The 20,674-nt window shown below is 41.0% G+C and overlaps 1 protein-coding gene across 2 annotated transcripts in view; it reads right to left on the reverse strand.

Annotated features, from left to right (window-relative positions):
• Positions 1-20,674, reverse strand: part of PTPN5 (protein tyrosine phosphatase non-receptor type 5) — an 89,545-nt gene that overhangs the window by 27,050 nt on the left and 41,821 nt on the right. For both annotated transcript variants that reach the window (XM_086748561.1, XM_086748560.1), the window contains exons 4-7: positions 9,986-10,167; positions 8,995-9,114; positions 7,059-7,142; positions 1,195-1,433 (exon numbers count right to left, since the gene is read on the reverse strand). In XM_086748561.1, coding sequence (XP_086604687.1) covers positions 1,195-1,433; positions 7,059-7,142; positions 8,995-9,114; positions 9,986-10,147 — 605 coding nt within the window. In that variant the 5' untranslated portion in view covers positions 10,148-10,167. The remainder of the gene's footprint in view (positions 1-1,194; positions 1,434-7,058; positions 7,143-8,994; positions 9,115-9,985; positions 10,168-20,674) is intronic.

Consider the following 20,674-nt stretch of genomic DNA (forward strand, 5'->3'; position numbering starts at 1 on the left):
TGCAAGCTAGTGGTCATCTGAGAAGAAATGTCAGCATCTTTAAAATGAGAGAGAGAGAATGAAACCAGGGATCATTGAAAAGAACAAATGACTGGTACATTTCAAGCCCAGTCTTGCCCATAATGGAAAACAATAGCAAAACTCACTGACAGCAGCAGGTTCAGGGACAAGCTCCAAAGGTTACTGTAATCTCATATTTAAAGCAGAGTATAACAATAAAAGGTAGGACATGTCAGGACAAATGTTATAACCAAGAATAATGTGAAAAAAAAAAACAACAAACATTCTAAGCTCACAGAGTGCAAATTAAAGCCTCTTCTGTAACATTCCTTTTTACTGTGTCACATGGAGCTTTGGAAACTCAGCATCATACTTTCAAAAATCTAAGTTTTGCCCTTTGTTTTAAGTTTTAGATACGAGAATTAACTATGGTTAGCATTCTAACTCACTTGAAAACCTAGACATAAAGAAAGGTGATGCTTTGCTATGTTGGGCCCTTCAGTAACCTCATTCTTATTCATAATATCATCACCTTTGCAGAATTTCTTCACAGGATTTCTATCATCAAGATCTGAGAAAAAAGATCTTAATTTTATCATAAAACTGCCTTTTCCCAGTTACGAATTTCTTTGAGAAGCTCTGTTGCCCTGATCGTTCAAGGACTGAACACCAGCTCACCGCAAAGTTTCATTGCTGAGTTAATTTCAAAGAAATAAATTTACTTTTAGACTAACCCATTTATACAAGAATTACTGCAGATTACCACTTGTCCTATGGTTTGCTTTTGGAGAAAAGACTAATCCTCTAGCATGAGTAATGGAAAAAAATTAACAAGATCCACCTCTTTCAGAAGTAAAGCTTTCACTGCCCTATCGTGGATTTCATGCTATGCAGTTGTCATCTTGGGGAATGGCAAGAGACTGATCGAACACAAATGGATATTTCAAATGAAAGAAATTACTCTTTTGAATAACACTTGTTGACAGTCATCTAGAAACTGTATGGTTTTTGGCTAGTATGCTTATATTTATGCCTGGACTGAAAACAAGACAGGAAATAAAGCAGGTGCTTGGCTTTAAAACCACATTTTAAAGTGACATTCATGAAGGCAATAAAGCTTCCTACCAGGCACAGCAGTCCTCAGTCCATAAAATCTGGGACCAGACTTTCCCCTGTTAATCACATCTACCCTACCTTTCTTGCAAGCCCACGGATTTAACCGTTAGAGTAGTTGGATCTGTCTCCGCTTTAATATCCATTACGCAGTCAAAGACCGGAGTCTCCGGTACAGGATCCAAATCTAGGAAGTCATCCTCATTTTTATCCTCTGTCCACTCTGAGTACGTGAATGAAGGCTGCCGGCTCACAGATTGGCGTCTGTCCTCTTGTAGCGGAAAGGGGAGGTCTGGACGGGCTCTGAGTAGATGCCAAAACTAGAGGAAACAAACATTTAAAGAAGCTTTCTGCTTGTTGCCAGTCCTTCCACACAGCCTACAGGGTGGGTCTTTAGAGCTGCATCCCAGCTCACTACAATGTATTAGAACTAGAGAGTACTGAAGAGGACAGGAATGTTCCATGCAGGAGTAGCTTTGTGGTGCATGTTACAAGGATTCACATCTACCCATTCAAACCTGCTTTCAGCCACAGAGGTTTCCACAGAGCTGGCCAGGCTTAGCTCAGGGATACAGTGGAAGCAGAATGTGCTTGTGACCATCATATGCAAGCCAACGTGATATCACTGTCCTTTTGTTCAGTTTCTTACCCTTCCTAGGCTTGTTTACAAAAGAAAAATCTACTGTACTATTCCACAATCATACCTCTCCTGACTTAAATGGTTTTCCATCTAAAATTTAGATACAGCTGGGTTAAGAAAAGTAAACATAGTCTTCCTGAACTGCACATTTTTTTATAATCTGGCACTGTACCCTGAACTCATGTATAAACCAAACATTTTTTAAAGATACCTTGATTTTGATGCACCTGGTTTTGAGGCTCAGAATGCCCATATCAGTTTTTGGCCAGTGGCAAAGCCCACTTTGTAATCTAATTATCTGATTTAAACATAGTACAGACATAAAATAATAAATCTTTGAAGTTCTAGGACATAAAAGTAACATTAAAGTTTATAACATAAACTAATGAAGGATTTGAAATTGCATTAATCTGAAAAATTACTGTATCATATTGGTTTGCATGGATGCTGTGGCAGACTAGATGATTTGGAGATTGTATAGTAGACTGTTTAATTCTATACACAGGCTCCAGTAAAAAATTTCAAGCCCACCACTGAATTCCAGTGTCTGGAACTTTATGCCAGCTTCATCCCCCCAGCACTGCAGTAGGAGCAGTAACACTTAGGCTAAATGTTATACAAACTATATTGTATTGCCATGCATCCTTTTGAGACTAAAGAAGAACAACTCACATTTTCAAAAATAAGTCCTCTTCTATCCTTTTGTTATACAGCTTTTAAACAGGCAGTTTATTTTAGAAAATCTGCCATTAAAAAAGGTCAAGTTTCTCTTCCTAGGCTACTAAAGTACATTAGCTTGTACAGGATTTTAAACAACAATTTTCTTGTGCCTGTGTGTCTTCATGTACTCCCTTTTCTCTGACAAAGAATGAAGTGAAGCAAGTTTTCATTTCTGTCCATAGTCAGCTTTAGCGAAATGTTAGACTCTCACAAACTAGCATCATTCATTTGACAGTTACTTCATACAAAATGTTTTTGATTTCACTTAACCAGAGTATACACTAATTACAAAAGCAAACATAGGAACACGATCACTAAACTTCACACAAATTTGGGGCCAAATCTGAACCAAGTCCGTCCTACATGCTTGGCCTGTTGGCTGACAAGCAAGAAGCTTGAAGATCTGATTCTATTCTCATTCTCCAAGATGACTTCCGGCACTTGGCAGTCCCACAGTACCAGCCACGGTTCTTTCACCTACTGCAAGACTGAGCAGTTCACAGTGTAAAGTATCTGCTCAACAACTTTGTACTGCTGGAGAGTGCTGCTGTTACTAACAACACTTGTGCTGAGGGTCTATTTGAAGGTCTATGTAACAATTACCTATTACAGATTCTAGAGCTGGTGCGGTGACACAGGATTGATTTTACTGGTGATTTAACACACTGTAAATCCAAAGGAACAAAAAGTTCACCCTAGAAACAGAACAGCTTTTCTTTAGATTGAAAGAAGTGGGTGGTAAATAAGGAGCTGCCCAAGACACTGGAAGACATTAAGTTATACTTAAAAGTGATGGGGTTAAACTAAATAATGGAAAAATAGTCAGCTCTGAAAACCCGTTCAGGAGGACTAGATAGCTCTATGCTGGCTCTCTGCAGCTGCCTGGGTCTTAAAGCACCATTATATGAGGCAGAAAACAGACAGCATCGCTAATACAAGCCTCAAGCACTTTATCCAGCCTTTTATTTTCCCTGGGAGTGCTAACCTTCCAGCACATTCTTGTGCCTGAGTACTCTCAGAAAAGTGTCTCAAACCTTAGCTGAGGTCTGCTCTCCCAAAAAATTTGCTCTACATGTATCAGAGTCACAAATTCCACGACACAGGAACAAGCTGGACTTTAGCAAGTACACAGACCAGACAGAGCCTCTCTTGTCTTGGTATCACTTCTGAAAATCCACTTGACCACCATTTCTCAGCCTTGTTAGGTGGTGCAACAGGTAGATTATTGCTCTACATTAAAGCAATGAAGTACTTATATAAAAAGGCACATTTTCTCCCTTCCCTAGGGAGCTACTAGAGCATTACTGTAAGTTACCACAGTTGCTGAATAAAAAAAATGCATAAGCTGTTTTTCACTGGTATGCCATCTAGTATATACATCAGCGTGGCACTGATCTATCGGGTCCATCTATAAAGACAGAAAGCTACATTTGGGAATAGAAGATTTGATCATAAAGGTACTCCTTTCCTTAACATAGAAGACCCCTTCAAAGTCCCTTCGAGGCAGCACACCACTTTAAACTCATGGAAAGAAAAAACAAACAAACAAACAAACAAACGTATCACTCAGCCGAGAAAGAGGGAAAATAAAGAAAACTGTCTTCATGCAACTATCTGTTGTCAACCAGGCTGGGACTGTAATAACTCTGCTTAGCTCTATCACTACCGTTATTTTCAACATTCTGCTAATAATTATTTTACACCTTATTTCATAAATACTGATAGAAGCAGATGTTTTCAAATTGCAAAGCAGCATGACCTAGGCTGCATCAAAAGAACTGTGGCTAGCACGTTGAGGTAGGGGATTCTGCCCCTCTACTCTGCTCTGGTGAGACCCCACCTGGAGTACTATGTCCAGCTCTGGAGCCCTCAGCACAGGAAAGACATTAACCTTCGGAGTGAGTCCAGAGGAGGGCCACAAAAGTGATCAGAGGGACAGAATACCTACAAGGAAAGGCTGAGAGAGTTAGGGTTGTTCAGCCTGGAGAAGAGAAGCCTTTCAATACTTAAAGGGGGCTTCTAAGAAAGATGGGGAGCTTGTTGCGACAAGAAAAGGGGCAATGGTTTTAAACTGAAAGAGGGTAGTTTCAGACTAGACATAGTCTGAACACACACAGAAAAAAACATAGAAATGTTTTACACTGAGGGTGGCAGAACACTGGAACAGGTTGCCCAGAGAGGTGGTGGATGCCCCTTCCCTGGAAACGTTCAAAGCCAGGTTGGATGGAGCTCTGAGCAACCTGATCTGGTTGGAGATGTCCTTGCTCCTTGCAGGGAGGTTGGACTATATGACCTTCAAAGGTCCCTTCCAACCCAAGCCATTCTATGATTCTATGTCAGACAGTAAGGTAACAGGTAAGTAGGAAGGGACAAGGCTCATATGCTCTCTGTAAACAGCCTCTCCTTCCTAATGCCACTGTTAGAGAGAACATACTGGCAAGATGGACCATTGGTCTGACCTTACAGGACATTTCATATGTTCTAGTTCCCTGTGGTTTGTCCAGAAAACCGGCTGCAACACAAAGACATTCATGCCTCCACTCCAGCTAGGAGATTGTTAGCACCAACCATAAGAATACAAAACAGAGCAAGCTTGACTACATAGAAACTGTTATAAAACTGTTTTCTGTACCAAAGTTTTAACCAACAGTCAACATGGGTCAAGTCCACTCTCATCTACACTGATATAACTGTTCACTTGCAAGGACTTACTACATATGCAAAGCAGTTAAAACTGAGATCAGAATTTTGGGGCACAGAGGGCTTTCATTTAAAGTTACTTTCTGAGCTAAGAATGGGTCAGCAAGAAAATGTTTCCATCCAGCAACAACTAGGTTGGATATGTTGAGGAATCACACCCCTGCTATTTTGATTTCCAGCTCAGAACGTTTTGCTGCAAAATTACCTGGAATTCACACAGTTCATCACAATTCTCAGACGCCTCATTTTTGTTCTTCAATATTTGCAATTACAAAATCACCAGAAGTTTTTTTTTTTTGAGAAAAAAATTCATCTGGATAAGGAACAGCAGCATCAAAAAAGCAGAAAATTGCATTAAGCCTGACTAACTTTCTTGCTTACATCAATGACCACAATAATGGAGGCATTAACACTAATTACTTTGCCTTGTGAATGGTTTGTAAAAGTACATTCACCCAACATGTTAAACAGAAGATTTTGCCATTGTGCTGCCTCTGAGTGAACTTAACCAAGGTATGTAACCTGACAAACTTCCCACCAGGGAGTGTGGCCAGCAAATCAAAGAAGATATTCCCCTCTCCTTGGCACTGATGCAACTGCAGCTTGAATACTGTGTCCAATTTTAGGTCCTCCAGCTTAAGACAGATAAGGACAAACTGGAGTGGACCCAGTGGAGGACTACAAAGGAGGTCAGGAGTCTGGAGCATATGACCTTTGAAGGTGAAGCGAATTGGGCTTGTTCAGCCTGGCACAGAGGAGGCTAGGGTAATCTAACAGCAGCCTGCAACTACTTTGAAGGGCAGATCCGGAGACGATGCTGCCAGGCTCTTCTTGGTAGTGGCAGCTGATACCACAAGGGACAATGGCCACAAGCTGCAAAAATTCAGCTTGGACATTCAGATCAGACATTAGGAAAAAATTCTTCCCCAAGAGCAGCATGCAGTCATGGCACAGGTACCCAGCGAGAAGATACATCTCCTTCCCTGGAGGTTTTCAAAACCTGTGAGGAAAAATGCTTGGCTGACCTTATCGAGTGTTGGCAACAGCCCTGCTTCAAGCAGGACACTAGACTAGCAGCCTCCAGAAGTCCCTTCCCACCACAGTCCTGTGATTCTATGATGTACTTCATTATACTGTGCACCACTCAAACGGCATGTACATAGTACAGCTTCAGCGTCCTGAGCTGCATGAAGGTGCACTGCTGTAAAGACAGGAGGTGATTTTCCGCCCGCGTTTTTAGTAATTGCATTCCCACTCTAATAGAACAGTATACAGGGGTATGAAAAGCCATGTTCAGTTAGAGCTCCCTAAAAAGAAAGAATTCTCCCTAGCTTTCTAATCTAGCACACATCTTTGACAGTTACACAATCAATGGAGAAACACAATACACTCCTCCTCCTGCTTCCAAACAGCTGACAGCTAACTAGATTAATTGTAGTCATGCCACTAATCTTGTTCTGCAGCTGGGGCCTTGGCCTACATCTACAAGGGCATCATTCACAAGAACACTGGTGCTCTGGAACAGCTCCTTCTGCCACTTAAGTCAATGGATGCTCTGCAGGCAACTCAGAAGGCAGTAATATTAGATGGTCCCGTTACTGGACCACATCCCTTCTATTTAAGTGAAAATAGTTTGCCCATCTGTGGATGGAAAGAACAAAAACCATCAGTATAATACTCAGTTTTCATCAAGAAATTGAGTAAGGGTAAGTATAGTCATGATTCCTCTACATAAAGCAAGCAGATAACTATATAGAAATAGCCCCAAATACGTTAATTGACAATGAACTTGAGCATAACATCAACAACTTCAGGAAAATCAGACATCTTATAAAAATTCACTGAAAAAGGGCATGAATATAGTTTGCACAGTATAGTAACTTACCAGAGATCCTACAAATAACAGTCCTAGAGAAGCTAAAGACAGCAGGATATATGATACCACAACATTCCCGATTCTAGTCAGGTCCTGTGAAAAAACAGAATTAATAATGATTCATAAAGTATTTAGGGGCACAGCATAGTATCTGCATGCATGCTCTTGGCAAACTATTCATTCTTAGATTTCCCATGTAGATTTAGTTACACCATACTCTAGTCCATGGAAAAGCCATCACTACCAACAGAAAAGTGCCAGGCTTTGGACAAGACTGAAATTCAAACCATTTCTAAGCCCCAGCATCTCAGAAGGTCTAAAAACTATATTTCACTGTGAAAGCAAACAGGAAATCTGCTTCCTACCCCCATGTGTTGCCAAAATTGAGATCTGGATTCATGATTCAATTTTGCAGCCTAGACCCATGTTTCATTGCCACAGTCAGTATAATTTTATACTGTGGCAAAGGGCTTTGACAAAAGTTTAGTACTGTTCCCATGTTTGTGGGTCCTTAGAAAAAACCCGGCCACAGATTATTCTAGGTTTTCTACATGTTTTGCAAAATACCATCAGGTTCACTCGCAGCATTGGCAGTGAAATTCACTCTGATGTCTTATTCCCATTTATGTAGTTTAGAATTCAGCCTAGTCTCAGTCATAGGTGCAAAATACAATTCTAATGGGCTTCAACGAGCAAGGATTTTTACTGTTTCTGACCCACTAGTCCAGCTAAAGAGAAATTCAGAGTTAACAGCTTTGAATTTCAGAATTATTTGAATATCAGAAGATTGCTTTGCTTTTGCTGTTTTCAAGTCTAAATTTGCTCTGTAAATAGTGCTATAATAATCAGTCCTCAAAGACATGGAAGAACATCTGCATAGAGTTATACTTGGGGTGTTCTTGTGTGCATTCTAGGAATTTGTTTCCTCCACACTGAACATTTATTTTAAGTCAAAATCCTATAAATCAGGAATTTTCCGTAAGGAACCATTTGTTAATGACTGATCCACTGCAAATAAGATATAGGCAATACTCTACAAAGAGCTCTGATTGTGCATAATACAGTCAACCGAGAAATGCCAAAGAAAAAGTGATTCTTTCAAATAAACAAAAGAGCAGGAGACATGCAGCTCATAAACATTGTTAAGCAAATACAGAAATCAGTCTTCAGTGTACTTCAGCCACAAGAGGCACTGAGTCAGATTACCTATTTGTACTGCACAGCCTCTACTAGAAAGATTATGTACAATAAATCTAAACATTCTGATAGCAAATATATTTTGCCGGATTTTTGAAAGCAGGTGCTCACCATTTAACTAAGGTTCTGTCCAGGCTAGAGAAATCTGCACTGGGTATAATTACCCCAGTAATTTATCAGATGAATCACACTGGTATACGTGTCATTATGTCATGGTGAGAAGCTAACCAATTTTACTCAGGCAGCTTTGTAGATATAATTGAACCTGTACACCTAGTACAGGTGAAATACTTTTACCGTACATAGATACACTCCAAATACTCAACAAAACCAGAATTTTATGACTGTGTATCTTCTGATTTGCACCCTTTATGTGGATTGATCCACTCTTCCAGAATTTAAGCTTCTATCCATCCTAATAATATCCATCCAGCTCTCTCTTTACTGTCGACTAAACCTTAGTGAGCTAATTTCTTGTCGCTTTGCTTCATTTGCAATCATTCACATACTATGAAAAATCTGCTGTGCTGATAACATCATAGTAAAAAATTCAGCCCTGTATCCTGAAGATAAAATATGGAGCTGTTTTCAGAAAACAATTTTCACTGTTTTAGAATGCACACATAATACAGCAGTCACTATACACGAAGTACCTGTGTATTATAGTTTCAATCAGAAGAGGTATTAGAAGCAGCACCCAAGGCTACTGACACCAACTACATAATCAGAGAGAAGTACAGGGACTTACCTCCCCTTGATCTGACAAGAACTGTTTAAATGGAGTAAGCAAGAAAGACAGCAGGTCAAAGGCATTCTGAGCTGCTGGGATGGTCCCATAAGTGCTGTACCACAGCATCATGCAGAGAAGCTGTGCAATCAATCAGAAAATATATAATGAGCATCTCTCATTATACAAACATTCATTTTCATTTCAAGACTGCATAATTAACTAATTTAGTTCTCATTGATTTCATGTTGATCATCATTTTTGCTTTAAGAACTCAGGTATTTTCTAGGCTGCAGCTTAACAAGAAAAAGACTGAAGGCTAAATGCTCAGCTACCATTAATTAGATGCATATCACTGAATTAAGCAAGCTTACTCTGATCTATAGCAGCAAAAGGACTGCCCATGGTAGCCTGTACATCAAAAGGGTAACAGATTCCTCTGAATTCTGAGCTTTCAGCATTATTACTTTTAGATCAAAACCGGTGATTCAATGAACTTTGTTATTAAAAGACTATTAAGGCCTATCTCATACTATTAAAAGCTTTCACAAATAGTCACGCTCACATAGGTATCCCTATAAACAGATACACACGTGTAGACATACACGTTGAAACATTTCATTTGAACCACTTAAGGTGGCTGCACACACCACAGTTAACATAAAACCACAAAAGCAGTGATGCTATACTTAACACCCCCACAGAGACAGACCTCCCAATCCACTTTTTAACGAGACTGTTATTTACCCCCATACATATCAGCTACAGAAGACAGATTTTTCGGGAGATGGGTCATTTAGGAAAGGAGGCATTTGCAGAGTGGCAGGGAATGGGATTGGATAAAAAGGCTGGGGCTGTTTGCAAAGCAAGGCTGTGAGAGGTGGCTGCAGAAATGAGAGGACTGCATCTACGTCCACTGCTACATCTACAATGAATGAAGAGGAAAACTCTCATGCCAACAAAGCGTAAAAGAAGAGTCTCAGCATTTCAAAGAGATGACGAGTTGCCTTACCAGTATCTGTGAGAGGACAAACAGACACATGCTGTTTCCAGGCATTAATCCATTCCACCGGGCAGCCCAACCAAGCAGTGCTGTTTTCTGAGAGGTTTTCAGGGACTGCTCCTTCCTGTTCGGCTGCCCTTGTCGTCCTTCAGCTCCATCCATCGACTCCATAGCAGCCGGACTGGAAAGACCTTCACGTGAAAATGACATGTGCAAGGAATGAACAGTATGTAACCCTGTGCAGCCACCGCAGAGCCTGCAAGGGCTATTGTCTTCCAAGAGACGATGGCTACCTCTCAGTTCTGCATCAGTAAGCGCGGCTCAGGATTGTGAGCGTCACACTCTATTAGTGCAGCTGTATTCACCTGCCTTCGTCAGAAAAAAAGTGAGTGTGGGCAGATAAATTATTTTCCCTTTCTTTCTGGAGGCGCAGATTCTGGACTTTGTTGTTAATAAATTCTCATTTACATCACTGCACCTCTTCGTTTTTACTTTCTAAAATAAACCATCTGTGCTATTTCCTAGCTCCTCACTTCCCTGGTACATGGTGGCAGAGAACCCGTTTTGTCCCTCCCTGTCTCAATTCCTCTATTTCCCCTTATTTATCTAATTTGATTATAAATTTCCGAGATAGAGGCTGTTTCATGTTATGTGTCTGAACAGTGCTCAAGGGCTCTGGATTTTGTCTGAGTGTCCTACGGCACTAATAAAAGACTTCATTCTAATAACCTACTTCTTGGATGAATTCATACTCAAGAGCTATTTAATAATGTAATGCTATTCCATTCAGTGGAAATATGCACTAGAGCAGCTAGTCCCTCAACATCAGTATTTTTAACACAGTCTGCGTAGATACAAATTAATTTACAAGCTAAAAGGAGTGAAAGATCAGGCCCATTTGATATAAGTACTACTGATTTACATCCTTCTACATGAGGAAAGCCCCAAGGCGGCCCTAGGTACAACACTGTAGCCTTAAGCCTAAGCCAGTCACCTGTGGCCAAGGGAAAGGCCACATCATTGGCCCTTTCATGGTTGGTTGAGGTCAGGTTTCTACCAAATGCTCCTCTCATCAGACATTTCTCTACATGTCTCACAATAGCAACAAGTCAGATAAGCATCCCTAAACTAGCCACAGCTCTAATTAAGCAAATGAAACAGGATTTGTGTATCAGCCAAGGGTCTGGCCATTGGTACAGTAACAATTCATGAAAATACCGCTTTCGGATTTCTAGAATACAAAAATGTGAGAGTGGACAGAACATGAGGTGCTTATTCCCACTCTGTGATTGTTCTCCCTCCTCTCACCAAAACAGACCTTAAGATATCCACCCTCGCACAAGAGAACAAGGTGTCCAGGAAATGCGGATGGCTTCCTCCACAAGGTTCTCCATTCACAGAGGTGCCCAGCAAGAGGGTCTCATTGTGTAATGCCTGGGGAGACCCAGAGACAACACAAGAACGAGCACCTGCAAGGCACTACCAGGTACTTCCCCAGGAGCTCAGGTTACTGGTTTCTCATTTTCAAAATATTTCCAGTCAGTTTATGACAGGTAGTGGCCTCAGCAGGATATGCTGGGTATAACTGCTTGTATGTAGCTATTTTCATTGTCTTTACACAGGTATTTCTCAGGAAGCATAGAGAATGTGCATCTAGACAGACACACACCCATGTATGTCATATCATAAGTATATGCTGAAATTAACTATTTGCCAGGAAGGACTCTGTACAGTAATTTGCAGAAACAATGACAAAATTTAATCTTAAATACAGGTCAATGAAACATGGGAAAACTAAAAAGGTAAAATCAGAAGTACCAAGAATCCCAGACTGTATTTCTCACAGTGGAAAGAAATATCACTCTTTTATCTATATATCTTAAGTACTAGGAGACAACTGCTTGAAAATAGCATTTTTTCAAAGAAAAGCAGTTTCTGGAATATAGCTCAAGACGTCACAGGAGCTCTACCTCTCTGTCCTTCAGACTCCAGTCAGTAAACTGCAGTCCATGACAAACCCCCTGAGGAAACAGAGCGCCCAGACACAGTCCTTGGTGTTCAGAAACACTGACCGTATGCTTTACACGTGATTTCTGACACCATAGAGGGGGGTAGATTTAGACTGGAAATTAGGAAAAAATTTTTTACGATGCGAGTTACAGAACACTGGAACAGGTTGCCCAGAAAGGTGGTGGAGGCCCCATGCCTGGAAACGTTCAAGGCCAGGCTGGATGAGGCTCTGAGCAACCTGATCTAGTTGGGGATGTCCCTGCTCTTTGCAGGGGGGTTGGACTAGATGACCTTTGAAGGTCCCTTCCAACTCTAACTATTCTATGATTCTATGATTCGATAAAGATCTTCAGGAGGACAATACAGTGGTCACATTAAGCAGCCACAGTTAAGGCTGCCTAAATACTTCAGTGCTGACCTTTGTTTTCATTTTCTATAACGTGCAAAAACTTAATAGTTAAAGCCGAAAATTGTCAAGTTTCCAAACTGCTTCATGTCTCACTGGATTTGGACAAGAACTGAGGGGAAAACCCCTGTTACTGTTTGCCCTTTTTTTTTCCTGCTGTTTTCATGGGATGTTTATCCTCTGTGTTTTGGAACAGGAATTTCAAATTTAGCAGGGACAGAATCTTGATGTCAGAAATCATTTTTGCCATTCATGCAAAAGACATATACCTGTGGCTGAAATATAAATCTTCAAAAACTTCTATTTACATATAGTTTATTACGCTCCTAAAGTCTCCAACCTTCTGTTTTCACTAAGCATGTTTTAAGTAATACTTTTCTTTTAGCTGCATTAAATAATGCACCTCTGTCCCCAAGAATGGCTAATGAACCAAACTGCTGTTTTTCCATGTCCTAATGACTTCCTTTTTTGGATACTCCTCCCAAACGCTCAAGATAAAATACACGTAAAGCAGAACTAAAACATCTTTGGGAAGACAACCAGAACAAGAAGCCAGGGAATGCAGATTTCAAGCTCAGCTTTCAACTATTTTTAATAAATCATAATATTTCATATTTCAGAAGACCTTTTTTTAACTGACCAAAAGCTCATTCATCTGCCTTATGCAGCAGGTAAACAGAATTTCTTTGTTTCATATCTCTTACAGCCTGAGCTATTACAAGGTCACTTCTGTCTGGGTTGGAAACAGAACCCTGACTCTAATATGATGATACGAAGGCCACTTAACCACACGCCTTCTCGAACAAAGATGTCAAAGTTAGGGGACCACTCTGTGTCTGTAACCATGGGGATCTATGCCTCTCCACAGCCCAAAAGCCCAATTCCTGGCATTTCAGTGTTGTCTAGCAACAGCGGTACAATTGCAGGAGTCACATTCTCCTTCTCATGGCTGCCCTATGTGAAGGACAATAGACTACTACTACTTTCAATTATTTTCACTGCATAAGGTAGAAATCTGCTCTATGGACCTTGGAGTCTAGGATTCCAGCTCTGCTGAATTCATGCAGTTCAGCTGTTATCAACAGGTATTTTCACTAATACACTAAAAGATAGGGGCACCAGATCAACAACTAAAATAATGGAGAACTGCCTGAATTCATATGTGTAAGTATATAGATTAAGATTCATGTCTTGGATATACAAAGAAAGTGCCCGTTAATTAAATTCCGCTCAAAAATTTGCTACTCCAAATCACAAAAGATTACATTTCAACAAACATAATGATGCCCATCTAGGTTTCTGTATTCATTTAACTATTTCAGCATTAAACAATACTTCAGTTACCATACACTCTTCATCTTGCAGTCCTATATTCCTGTATTATTTGCCCCAATGGGCCCTGGCTCCTTTCTGTGCACAGATTAGGTAACAAATGAGTGAAACATCAGCAAAATTTTCTTATGTCAGAGTCAATGAGAAGGTCTTGAGACAGCTGACAAGGATGACTACATCCAGGAGGAGTGAATTAAGCCTCTCCTCTGCTAGTGATTTGAATGACAGTGAAAGCTAACCATCCATGTGAATTCCTGCATCATGGAGATTGGGATTAAAGTTCCATAGCACTTCCACTTTGATGCAAGGCTATGCTTGCTAGAAAAAAAAACCTTTGGCAGGAGAATTCAAAGCTCTCACACATCTGTAGCAGCCATATGGCTTGTTAAAGCAACTTGAAATTTCAAAACAGCACCATAAACTTAACCTCATCCTTGCTGTTCAGGAAAAGGAACTTTCTAGATCAAACCCCTGATCCATTCATAGAATCACAGAATGGCTTGGGTTGGAAGGACCTTAAAGATCATCTAGTCCAACCTCCCTGCCACGAGCAGGGATACTTTCCACTAGACCAGGTTGCTCAAAGCCCCATCCAACCTGACCTTGAACACTTCCAGATATGGGGCACCCACAACTTCTCTGGGCAATCTGTTCCAGTGCCTCACCAGTCTCACAGTAAAGAATTTCTTCCTTGTATCTAATGTAAGTCTACTCACTTTCACTTTAAAGCCATTATCCCTTGTCCTATCACTACATTCCCTTGTCAAAAGCCCCTCTCCAGGCCCCCTTTAGGTACTGGAAGGCCGCTATAAGGTCTCCCAGAGCCTCCTCTTCTCCAGGCTGAACAGCCCCAGCTCTCTCAGCCTGTCCTCACAGGAGAGGTGCTTCAGCCCTCTGATCGTCTTCACGGCCTCCTCTGAACTCGCTCCAACAGGTCCATGTCATTCTTACATTTGAGGCCCCAAAGCACCTTGTATTCTGTCCTTAAATACAGCCACCAGCATAAGCTGCCAAAAATAAATGGCACAACACTTTCCTGTGGAATAATCTATACAGGGAAACATCTTTGTTCACTCACAAGGTAACAGCTGGCTTCTGTAACTCAAGACAATGCCCATTTAAAAACCCGTGTACCTGCATCTCTCTCTTTTTCTGCCTTCATACATGGGTACATAGAGGGCAGAAGAATAAAACAAGAATATCTATATACATTCTCAGAAAAACATGTGCTTAGAGCACTAGACTTAACTGAAACACTAAAAGGCACTGTAGTAATGATAAGTAAGCCAACAATGCCTTGCAGTAAAACACGCTATGATCCAATCGAATGCAGCTGTGGGCAAGGCATCAGCAGCTCTCTAAATCAACTGATTCATACTCAGAGCCTTCAGAGAAAAACAAAACAAAACAAAAACCAACCTCCCAGGACCACATGTCCTGGCTGTATTTCCTAATGAAGTTAGCACTTTAACAGGAACTTGTATCCTGTCTTGTGCGCTCAAGGAATTGACACAGCTCTGTTGGCAGACTTAATTTAGCAATGTATTTTTGGGATGAAAAAAAGACTTGTTCCTTACCAAAAGGATTTTTAGAATAGAAATAAAATATACCCCAGCAATGAAACTACAGTGCTCATACAATTATTAGACTTTTACTAACATACATCACACTGTATCTGTGGGAATTATGCTTCTGGAGGATTGGGTGGTACTGCCTTTTCACCGGGAAATACAAATTTTGTTAATGGTGGTGGCTTCTTCAGTCATGGTGCAATCCCTGAGCTCTGTGGAACTACCTGCCAGACACAAGATAGGAAGGAAAAGTGGGCTTCATCTGTTCTGCCAACTCTTAGGCTGCAGCAGTCAACACACCAGAGCAGCTCAGCTGCATCGTCCCGTATCTGCTTTATGTATCTGGAGACCCACATCCCTCTGAACCTGTCTATACCTTCATCATCGCTGTGCATGGCAAGAACTTACTCTACAGGAAGGGACCACAGTGTGGAAGCATTGCAAAGTACGAACATGGCAGCAACACTTCACATCGGAGTCCTAAATCCACATACAGCCTCTAGATACCAAAATTCAACTGCCTACTAAAACTACTGTCTCTAGGGAGAATAGAGAACAGTAGATGAACGTATACTACCGATATGGGTCTGCAAATCAAGTGCTTGTTTTCACACGCACCTAAATTGCATATGGAAGACTTTAACCTTGGCATTGTACTTCACCTGTCTTGGTCAAATCCTTGTTAAATCTGCAGGTCATAAGACACACAGGTTGCAGGCAAGTCACACCAAAGCTGAACGAGCTGCCTTGGAGCAGACGTGAATGAGAGGTAGCTTGTGCTGGAGGGTAAAAAGACAGCTCATCTGATCAAAGAATGGAGCTTTAGGAGAAAGGTATTGGCTGAGAAGACATGATCTTTTTTTTGCTTGCCACTGCAGTATGAGAAGAACGGAAACAAAATAATTAGCTTTTGGATGAAAAGCCAGTCTGTCCTTTGCACTGCAGTGGTATGGGAGAAAGTGGGTAAGAGGAAGGGGACCTTTCATACTTGCATGGCAAATACAACTTGTGTACTTACAATCCTCTCTCCACAGGAAACCAACTGGTGGGTCACCACTCTACAGCTCAGAAATTTTTACTGAACTTCTTTATAACCAGCCAATCTCAGATATTAAGGAGTTAAACGTAATGACAGAAGCTGCATCACTACTCTTTTCAGATGGATACACTTCATCACCTAGGAAAGCCTGTTTTTTTCTTGATGCTTTTTGCGCTCCTAACTCATCTGCCAAGTTATGTTAAAAATCACACTCAAGATCGAATGAGCTGTGTTGAAAGCTAGGAACACTATTTCCAGCATTTGCTGTTATCGTAAGAATGTATTTCTCTCTCTCTCTGGCTTCTCCAGTATTAATTTTTTTTTTACCTTCTCAGTCATGATATGGTACTGACTGCTTCTACCAGATCCCTGACCTGCTCTGTTTACAAGAGTTCGATACATTTACCTTTTGCAAATAGCTGAATAAAACATTAACTAGGAGGAGAGCATCTAATCCCTAGAAGTATCCAGATTAGGAGCTGCAAAGAAAAATACTCCCAGTGCACCCTACAGCTACCTACTAGTGCCTGACTGGAGATAGAAGGGATTTACAAGAATGTAATCACCTCAATACTTCCAATTCCACTCTGGAAAAAGTCCAAGTTTTAGCTGCCAAGAACTTGTGGTTGGTAGATCTTGCATATATAACGCAAAACCACATAGAGAGCTACTTCAGAAGATACCAGAGAGCTTAATTCAAACACTAGCAAGAACCCAGCCAGATCCACATATCCCACTAAGTTTACCACTAAACTCTGGAAGGCACCAAAGCAATTCTGAAATCACTCTGGCATCTAACTGTAAGCCAGTTCGATTCATGCAGTGGTCCTTTGCAGAACCACAAACTGTTACTGCAGACTTCACGGTCCTCTCTGCGTAACAGAGTTTAAAGAAGAAATAAGCCTGACATACCATTAATCCAAGTAAGAGCTCCAAGCAACTGTAACTGCCATCTCTGACATGTTACAGAGGAAAGGAAAGCTCTTCACCAGGATTCAGTCTACATAACAGCAACCTGGTGTCAGCCTCCTATGTTACTTATTCTGAGATGAAATTCAGTTTACAATTTCTAATGCTTTCAGTTTGCACTAAGTGTATCTACCCTGGACCATAAGAATTAGCTGGGCCAAGCTACATGTATTCACAGCTGAAACAACTGAAATTTATAACATTCAGGATTTCAGTTCAGGAAAGCTGGATGTTTTTGCCAAAACGATCACACTGGAATTAGCTAAGAATATTGGTATTTAATTCACTCTGACTCCTGGATTGATATGCCCGTGAAGAGGAATGCAGCTGGCTCAAGAGCTCTCAAGTGCACCATTTCAGGATCTCTGAAGGTTCAACAGAACACCATCCCATGCATTTTTTTTTAGGAGGTGGTGGGGTGAAGGTGGGGGTGTCAGGGTTTTTTTGCATATTATCTACATCTCCTGGAAGGGAAAAAGTTCAAAATCTGAAACACAAGTCTGGAAAATTTGGTGACAATGATGCACACTACAGCTTTAAAACTGAGCTTTTACTAAGTACAACCACTGATACAGAATGTCTACCTGCTGTTGCTTAGTCTGTATACATAAATCTGCTTCAGAAACTGATACTAACATACCACAACTTGCACCATTACAAAACTGCTTAGAAAGACACCGCAATGGCTCCATAACCTTAACACTGAATGAGAAAAAGGTTAATTTACCCTGAAGTGACAGAAGACAACCCACAAATGTCATCACTTTTCCTCTGCACTGGCTTGTCCATGAGTGGCAGCTAGCATGCTTAAAGCCAGCAACCTCATTCTGAGAAAGGCAAATGTTCTCTGTTGAGTTCTTGAAACAACAGTGCAGAGGGAAATGGGTGGCATCTACCACCCTGGAAAAGCACTGGAGACTTGCACTTTTCAAGCTCAGATGGTAGAGTCTGGCTGCTGTTTAAACCAAACTCTTGATTACCAAAATGGAAAGACACATCAAGAGAAAAAGTAAGCAAGGAGGAAAGTCATGCAGAAAATCTGTTAGCAAGCCAGGCAGCAAACTGAGGTCTACGTATTTCTAGCCCACTGCTTCTCCTCTTTCACTGGTAACATTTTTAACAAACTTGGAGATGACGCTTTCCTCTCAACTTGAAATAAGTTCTGCTGAAAAGAATACTCAGCCCCTTCTCGCTGCCAGTGGGCCGCACAGCTCCATCCATAAATGGCCTATTCCCATCTCTGAGGGAACAGGAACCTGATGCCACAGTGCGCGAGGAGAATAGCTGCCTTTCCACTCAGTAGCTCTCTGCTGAACTGCTGAGTCACACACTTTCTCTGCATTCATTTTCACACTGCTCCCACTCAGTCCACCTGCCACTTCATCTGGGATGGGTAGGAGGAGAGAAAAAGAGGTGAAGTCAGAAAAAACATTCCTGTTCACCCAGGACCATTATTATGATATGGTAGGGTCACATATAAAAGCAAGCCTGCAAGCTGCTAGAGAGGAATGGAGAAGAGAAATACCACGATTGCAAGACAAACTGCCTCCCCCGCTGCTTCTACAAGAGGAAACTGGCCAGCAAACAAGTTAAAAACTTCATCTAATTCCCAATCAGTCACTGGTTTTACGTGGTTGCTGATATGTTCTGCAAATTTCAGGCTTCAGACCAGGCCTTGAGGTTTTCCCTCTTATCTGTGATTTAGAAGAGCTTTCAAACTGCTGTGATTTTTTCAGCAGTCCAACAGGTACTGCGTACTAAGCGACTGGCTGCCACAGGGAAGCGCCACAATGATAAGGGCCAATACCATCTGGATAGATCTCACTTCCTAAGGGCATCTTCAGCTGAGTTGCTGCAGTGGAAATGTCCACCAGCCCCAACTTTCGTCATTCAAGAAGACAAAGAGAAAAATCTAAGCCATTTTCTTGCAGCTTCCATAAAATTCAAGTGTAACAGGAGCCAACGTTTCCTACTACCTATTGAATTGTTATGTAGAAAAGGGACTCCACTATCAGTGGTGAGATACATGTTTATCATGGTTAGAGAGGGTCCAGATTGCTCTTAGGTCAGGCTGTACCTATCGAAACATACATTTAATTAAATTATCAAGGTAGTAATTTTTTTCCATAATTAGATTTCCAGACAGTATAGTTTATAGTTCATGAAAAAAGAAAATGCCTAGAAGCTTCTTAGTTTATTAAATCAATGATCTGAAAAGGCGCTTCTGAAACTGACTTTCAAATTAAAAGTGATTCACACTAAAACTAATTGTGATTTATTTTCAGAGTAATTCTTAACCTACTACTACTGTTAGCGTTCAGTAGAAAAACTGGGAGCTTGATAGGAACTAAATAAGGATTTTGTTTAATTAAGTAGAATTAGCAATTCAAAAAGTAAGCCTGTTTTTCCCAGTGAGAAAGAGTCTGTTCTTAGGTGACGTCCAGCCTTGCTTCTCAGTAGTTCTTCTGGTGCAAGTCTGTCAGCTTCAAAGCATGCTTGCGCTATACAGACCTGAAGTGCAAAGACAAATCCCAGTTTGAGAAGATTTTAATGACATCGCATTAACATGCCTTTCTATATCAACTTTCACTCCCCATGTTCTATTGTGGCTCATTGTCATGTTGCTCAAGAAATAGTTAATGAAAAAATATGGTAACTGCAGGAGGAAAGAAATATGGGAACAGAAAAAAAAGCAAAACTCAAAACCTTCTCAATGTTTTCTGCCTCCACCCAGGTTTTTTGTTCCAAATAACCAAAAGTGCAAGACAGGACTCCGGTCTATGAAGTAATCCTTGAAGAGGGAAGGATGCAGCCTGCCATCAGAGACTTTTTTTCATTGAAGGGTAAGTCTGGGAGACTTCATTTGAGCTGCCGTCAAACTCTTCCTTCCCGGAAGAAATCAGATGCTCAAGACAGCGCTTCTCCCAGACCTGGAGTCCTACACAGCGCTACTGGCTGCTTAATACACCTAGCCCTTCTAGAAAGAGATAAAGTAACTTATTTAATCATCTCACCATATCTGCAGTCCAATAACTCACATGAAACAGAGTTGCAAGGCCAAAGCAGCTCACAATACACTTGGCTGATAACAGTCTAGATCAGATGTAAGCCTTACTTACACAAGAGCAAGAAGAAAATAAATCATCAGGCTCTATGCTCCAGAAAGACAGGCCTCCCAGCTCAGCAAAGATGAACTGCTACGAGCCTTTAGAAGCAGTAAGGAACTGTCAGGTAAAGCAACCATATGGGAAGTATATGATAGCTACTGTGCCATCTGCAGGGGTCTAATCCTCCTCCTCCAATACTCGTTACTAACTGTGTTGTCTCTACTAATAATGAAGGAGTTGCTCTTAATTTCCAATGCAAGATTA

This window comes from Chlamydotis macqueenii, chromosome 5 (assembly GCF_036417535.1).
Source record: "Chlamydotis macqueenii isolate bChlMac1 chromosome 5, bChlMac1.mat, whole genome shotgun sequence".
NCBI lineage: Eukaryota > Metazoa > Chordata > Aves > Otidiformes > Otididae > Chlamydotis > Chlamydotis macqueenii.